General features: G+C 36.3%; 1 protein-coding gene across 4 annotated transcripts in view; it reads left to right on the forward strand.

Annotated features, from left to right (window-relative positions):
- The window catches only part of LOC106884322 (vacuole membrane protein 1), an 89,404-nt gene that overhangs the window by 72,315 nt on the left and 9,620 nt on the right, over positions 1 to 7,469 (forward strand). For all 4 annotated transcript variants that reach the window (XM_014935647.2, XM_014935648.2, XM_014935649.2 and 1 more), the window contains exons 3-6: positions 640 to 841; positions 2,865 to 2,944; positions 4,485 to 4,566; positions 6,265 to 6,405. In XM_014935647.2, coding sequence (XP_014791133.1) covers positions 640 to 841; positions 2,865 to 2,944; positions 4,485 to 4,566; positions 6,265 to 6,405 — 505 coding nt within the window. The remainder of the gene's footprint in view (positions 1 to 639; positions 842 to 2,864; positions 2,945 to 4,484; positions 4,567 to 6,264; positions 6,406 to 7,469) is intronic.

A 7,469-nucleotide genomic window follows, 5' to 3' on the forward strand; every position in this document is an offset into this window, starting at 1 on the left:
CGAGCGTGGCCGTTTTCGTGCGGGTGACACGTAAAAGCACCCACTACACTCTCTGAGTGGTTGGCGTTTGGAAGGGCATCCGGCTGTAGAAACTCTGCCAAATTAGATTGGAGCCTGGTGTTGCCATCCGGTTTCACCAGTCCTCAGTCAAATCGTCCAACCCATGCTAGCATGGAAAGCGGACGTTAAACGATGATGATGATGATGATGATGTAGATATAAAAATTTTTTTAAAATGTTTTGCCAGGTTTAATTGTCAGGAAATTTATTCTTACAAGTTGTTATTTTTTTCACTCTCCTGTATTTTAATTTAATCCTTTGGCATTTAAACTAGTCATTTCAAGCCAAATTATTTTACCTGTTTTATGTCAAAATTGGTCAGATCCAACCTCTCACACCTACCTAATTATGTTATTCTGAAAATAAACAATTGCATTATTGAAATCTCAACGCTACAAAATGATGCATGATTAATTCACAACAGGAATAAATAAGCATAACATTTGACATAGTAATCTGAATGCAAAAGGGTTAAAACCCATCATTTATGAATCCCAGTCAAGTATTTTGATTTCTTGTGAGCATTCACCAATTGATTTATCATTTTTTTTTTACTCTCTTTTATGTTTGTTTCCATAGATTGTTTCAAAGAAAACTTATGGTGCTGGCTATCATACTGGTTCTTGTTATATTAAGTGCAGTATATAATCTAAAAGGACCTCACCAACCTTACTTAGCAATGGTGGAAAAGAAACTGTTTTGGTATGCATATTGGATAGGCCTTGGTTTTCTCTCTTCTGTTGGTCTTGGTACAGGCCTCCATACGTTTGTGCTTTATCTTGTAAGTAACCCCTTGTTTTTCAATTTTTCTGTTTTTTTTTTTTTTACAGTCTTACAATATTTCATAATTAAACTTTAATATTTAACACTCATGTTATTTAAATATTCTCAAAACCATGTCAGAGATACAGAATAAAGTATTTTCTTAAATTATGAAAATGTACTACCAGTGGTGCTTATAGCAGTTGTACATGTTAAACATTGCAATTTGTTATCGGATATATATATGATATGGGCATCACTAGCAGAGTTTGTAGCACAACAGATAAAATAATACTTTACATTGTTCAGTTACATCTCTTTATTTTATCCTGTGTTGACTTTTGATTTTTCTGAGCTTGTTATACTAGTCAAGTACTGCAATTAGTTTAATAAAATATTCCCTCTCCTGCAAAATATTTGGCCCTATACCAATAGAAAACAGTGTGTGTACACACATATATATATATATATATATATATATATACACATACATACATAGCAAATCTTTACAATAAAAATAAGTTGATTCTGTTAATTGGCAAAATGATTTATGCTACATTTTTTAGTTGTAATCAGAATTTCTCAGCATTTGAAGCTCAGAATGCAATGTACTTATTTCTGAACTAAAAGTTACCCCCCCCCCCCCCACAAAAAAACAATGACTTATGTAAGGGTTGAATTGCTAATCTGTTGGTATCAAATGTAACGTAATTTCTATGACGAAAATACAGACCTGAACAACAAGTCTATCAGAATTTCTATTGCTGTCTTGAAATTGACAACTTCAGTAGCTACATATACAGTTTGAATGAGATGTGAGCCAATGCTTAAAACTCTAAGAAATATATCTTATAAAACACTGAAAATATGATCAAAACGCTGTTGATAAACAGCACTGCTGAATATTATCCAGATAATATCAGCTTGGCTGTGTGGTAAGAAGCTTGCTTCCCAATCACATGGTTCCAGGTTGATATCTTTGGCAAGTGTCTTCGATATAGACACAAAACCAACCAAACCTTTGTGAGTGGATTTGGTTGGTGGAAACTGAAAGAAGGCTTTGTGTGTGTGTGTTTATATTTATCTATTTGTAATGTATGTATGCATGTGTTTGTGCTTGTCCACCCACCACCACTTGGCAATTGGTATTGTTACACACCCTGTAACTTAGTGGTTCAACATAAAGAGACTGAGAGAATAAGTACCAGGCTTAAAAAAAAAAATTGAAAATAAGTACTGGGATCAATTTGTTTAACTAAACCCTTCAAAGTGGTGCTCCAACATGGCTGCAGTCTAATGACTGAAACAAATAAAAGATAAGTCGAAGATACTGAGGTGGTATTTTGTGACTGAATGCTCTTGGTGACAGGAAGAACTTTAGAATGTTCCATCCAAATCCATGCCAAGCTGGAAATACAAAAGTAAGAACAGAAAAAAAAAGATTCATATTTGTTATTGTCAGTCATCAACTGAAATATAAAAAAAAAAAAAAAGAATTATTTGCTATATAGGCACAGGTTTGGCTGTGTGGTTTTTGAATCTTGCTTTGCAATCATGTGGTTTTGGGTTCAGTCTCACTGTATGACACTTTAAGTGGGTGTCTTTTATAGCCCTGGGTCAACCATTGCCTTATGAGTGAATTTCGTAGATGGTGTGTGTGTGTGTGTGTGTGTGTGTGTATACATTATATATGTGTGTCTTTGTGTTTGTCCTCACTTCCACTGCATGGCAACCAGTGCTGGTTTGTTTCTGTCCTAGTAACTTAGCAGTTTAACACACAAAAAAAAAATCAATATAAAAAATACCAGATTTTAAAATATTAGTACTGGAGTCAGTAAAAAATAAAAGACATTGTCAGGTAAAATCCTCATCCACTAAAATAAAGGGTTTACTTTTTATCAGGATTTTATTATTTCTTATCCAGTTACACTTATTTTTTTTAGCTACAGTAGTTTTTGTATTGTCTTAGAACTGTATATTCATGAAAAATAGATTCAAAGTATTTTTATCCTGTGTGTGAGAAATATGTGTTCTAATTTTAGGGTCCTCATATAGCATTGGTAACGTTAGCTGCTTTTGAATGTATGTCTGTTGACTTTCCAGAGCCCCCTTACCCTAACAAGTGAGTATGTTTCTTTTCCTATTAATATTGTTTTGCTGTTATTTTAGGAACATCCAGCTGGGGTCTCAAAACTGTCATGTTCTCTTATTTTGTGCAAATCACTTGTTTAGCTAGGGTTATTGTCATTGAGAGCCATTAAAGGAAATCAGTTCTGGCTTTTGTAAAGTTGACTGTTATATAAACATGAAGTGCCAGTTTTTTAAAATTTAGAATCAGAATAAACTTGTCAGTTGTGTCACTTCAAGCATTGAAAAGTCAGTTTTGTTGATATCATTGTAAACTTAATTCATGTGTTAGAGTAATGTTTATCCTAGTTCTTTTACCCCACTTTTTTTATTTTCTTCTTTTTGATAATTTTAAACATTTGTTGTTATTGGATGGGTTAGAAAGTTCTGCAAACCCATGTTGTTAAATCAGGTTTTATAGTAGAATAGTGTTGTATATGTCAGCTATGAAATTGAGATGACACCTGTAATTTGGCTTGATAGAGCAGACTAAGACAAATAAGTATATTACATTTATCTAACAACACAAAGTTTTACCTTATGATTTATTAGCCAATTCCATCTGACCCATGCAACTATCGAGAAGCCTACATTAAAACAGTGATGATAGTCCATCACTTTAACTCTACAGCTGACACAACACAGAATTGTTTGTCTAAAGAATTCTAAAAAAAAAAAAAGAAACAGTATTATGGTAATCCATGCTGCACTTAAGGACTATAAAAATATGACTGTTTCAAATCTCTGGAAATTGTTATATTCTTTGTTTTTCCATCTGACTGATAAAAGTCATTAATATTATAAGACCAAATCTTATTATAAGGTGGCAAGCTGGTAGAGTCATTATCATGTTGGATAACATGTTTTGTGGCATTTCTTCCAACTCTTTATCTTCCGAGTTCAAACCCTGCCCAGGTCAACTTTGCCTTTCATCTCTTTGGAGGATCATTAAAATAAAGTACCAGTCATGTACTGGGGTTAACGTAACTGACTCGTCCCCTCCCATTAAAATTGCTGGCCTCGAACCCAGCAACAGCCAGGCATCTCATTCAGTGGGAATGTTGTGATCATGATCACTTATATGCCATGCAAACTGGATAACCAGTCTTATGAGTCCAGAACCCAAGGAAGAAAAATAAAGTTTTACTCTATACTCACTATATTTACAAATAGAATATTGTCCTTAAGACAGATTGTTATATTAGACCTGAAAGATGCTGGATCAAGATGATAAATTATGCTGCCCAGTACTGGTAGAGGTATTATAATTATAGCAATGTGTATATTATATTTAATACTGAATTCTATTCTCTAGCTTAAACTATTGATAAGGCTGTCATATATTTTGATGTTGATGTGGTTCTTAAAACAAGATGGATATAATTGATTAAGTCATAATAAAATTAAATTTTATGTATGTGAGATACACTGTTTCTCATTTACTTCAGTTAGAAATTTACTCAAAACAATATTTCTGTTTGTTCCATGTGCTTTAGATGAGTTAGTAATTTCAAAATTTTCTGACTATTCATCAGAATTATTTGTCCGTCAGTTGAATCAAAAACCATGTCTATATGGATGATAATGAGTAAAGTACGAATGGAGTCTATAATGTGGGTAAGTTGCTTTTGTTTTTACTTTAGGTCTAAGTATGTATGCTCAGATATACATATGTGGTTATACATTCAGTTTAGTCTCTCTTGATTGGCACAGTTATGGCTGTGTAGTTAAGAAGTTCACTTAACAGCTACATGATTCTGCTTGTTTGATCCTGTTCTGCAGCACTCTTGGCAAGTGACTTTTATCATAACCTTGGGTTAACCAAGATGGAAGCACCAAAGAGAAAATTGATGACCTAGTGCATTCAAATAGAAATATGTGGTGGTTTATTCTGCTTCAGTTTCACGGACACACTTTTGTCATTTCCTCAGTAAACTAGAGGTCATTATAGTAGCTGTAAAAAAAGGCAAATAGTGGAGACAGCACACAGGTCTCTAAAAGCTGTAGCATGTCTGTGAGTGATTTGCTGCTAATCAGTCAAGTGATTTTTCTCTGGATGTCATCTAGGACCTTTGTGTGTGCAGCAGCAGCACCACCATCCGAAATGTGGGGATTAATGCTCTGTTGTGGAGTGGACCTCACCATAGCTTTGAAGAATGTCAAAAATTGTTGGGGGATGAAGTATTTTCTGGTCCTGATGAAAGGGCCAGTCTTTGCGATGCAATCCTATCTATGTTAAGGATGTACTTTTGGCAGAAGAGATCATTGCTGATTGTGAGGCCTAAAATTTGGAACAGTTGTGTGAGCTTTAGTTGAATGTTGATCATGTTTAGGGGTGAGTGCAATGATGTTTTCTTGATATGAATAGTGATTGTGTTTTTTGTTGTTGAAAGAGACAAAATTGGCATGGCCCCACTAGAGGGTGATTATGAGATCTCCATTCATGGAAATAGAGCAGGTTTGATGTATAGTGTGGATGTTGCATGTGAATGATGTGCAGTTGGGGAAGGTTAGGGAAGAGTGGGTGTTGTAGGCCTATTGGAATGTAGGTTATTGATATATAGAAGAAAGAGTGTTGGCGACAGACCTGAATCTTGGGGCTCCTGAGAGCTGATGGTGTGGAACAGAAAGAACTCATTAAAACAAGCCAGATAATGTGATCTGATGTGAAGCTGTCAGTCTAAAAGATGAGACTGACAGAATCTACTAGGAGATTTGTATGGTAAACATAGTTGAAAGCTTTGCTGGTCTTGAGAACAACAGTATTACTTTCATTAACCCTTTAACGATCAGATTATTCTTTCAAATGTAATACCTATTTATTCACATTGTTATGAATTAATTATACGTTATCTCATAGCTCTGAGATTTTGATGGTGTGACTGTTTACTTTTAGAAAAACATTGTAGGGTAGGTGTGAGAGGCCAGATGTGGCCGGCATGAACATAAAACAGGTAGTATATTTGGGCTGGATATGGGCAGTTTAAATGCTGAAGGGCTAGATTTCTTCTTACCCCCACATAGGGTTTGGTCAACCAGTTCAGTCTTGACCATTTTTTCAGACACGGCTTATCCAGATTATATTATCCATTATGTTCCTCTTTTATTTTTTAAAGTGATAGTAATGTGGGATTTAAGAATAATTTGGCTGTTATTTCTTGCATTTTGTTGAACCACATAGAGGGTCACTCATTGGTGTATGTGTGTGTATTTACCTAACTCTAAATTGAAGTATCACTGATTTTTTAAATAATTTTAACAATTAATGTTGTCAAACCAATAACGAAAACAACTCAACTTCCAATTGTTTTTCAGGGAGCTGGAACAGCTATTGGTGAGCTGCCCCCATACTTCATGGCCAGAACATCTCGTCTTTCAGGATCTGAAAGTGAAGAAGAAGAACTCGGTGAACTAGAAGAGCTGGTGCGCGAAAGAAATGCTAACCCTGGGGAACTAGTATGCAAATTATTTAATTCATAATATTAAATGACCATTGCAAAGATTTATATGTACAAGTGTTTATATTTTATTTTCTCATATATCAGCATAGGTGTGGCTGTGTGGTGAGAAGTTAGCTTCCCAACTACATGGTTCCAGGTTCAGTCCCACCGTGTGGCACTTTATGCGAATGTCTTCTGCTCTAGCTTTGGGCTGACCAAAGCCTTGTGAATGGATTTGGTAGATGGAAACTGAAAGAAGCCTGTTTTGTGTGTGAAGGTGCATGGTCTAGTGTTTAGAGTATTTCACTCACAATTGCTAAATCATGGGTTCGATTCCTGAACTGGGTGACATATTGTGTTCTTGAGCAAAACACTTCATTTCACATTGTTCCAGTTCACTCGGCTGTAAATGGGTAACCCTGTGACGGAGTAGCCTTCCTATCAAGGAGAATGTTGACCTGCTCACTTAGCCAGCAGGGTGACCTCATTCAAAAGCTAAAGCAATGCAAAGCACATTGTGACCACTGATGTATAACAACATCCAGTAGTCTGGTTGATATTGTCATTACTGTAATGTGTGTGTGTGTGTACGTACCCTTGTCTAGACATCACATCATCATCATCATCATCATCATCGTTTAACGTCCGCGTTCCATGCTAGCATAGGTTGGACGATTTGACTGAGGACTGGTGAAACCAGATGGCTACACCAGGCTCCAATCTGATTTGGCAGAGTTTCTACAGCTGGATGCCCTTTCTAACGCCAACCACTCAGAGAGTGTAGTGGGTGCTTTTACGTGTCACCCGCATGAGGGCTAGTCACGCGGTACTGGCAACGGCCACGCTCAAAATAGTGTTTTTTACGTGCCACCCGCACAAGAGCCAGTCCAGGGGCACTGGCAACGATCTCGCTTGAAAATCTTTACACATGTCACGGGCACAAGTGCCAGAAAGGCGACGCTGGGCACAGGTGCCATCCTGATTTCGCTTTCGCTTGCCCCAATAAGTCTTCGCAAGCTGAGTTTCATGTCCAATGAAGGGGACGACGTTGGCATGGGTGCCAGTCATCGGTGGTAAATG

This window comes from Octopus bimaculoides, chromosome 1 (genome assembly GCF_001194135.2).
Source record: "Octopus bimaculoides isolate UCB-OBI-ISO-001 chromosome 1, ASM119413v2, whole genome shotgun sequence".
NCBI lineage: Eukaryota > Metazoa > Mollusca > Cephalopoda > Octopoda > Octopodidae > Octopus > Octopus bimaculoides.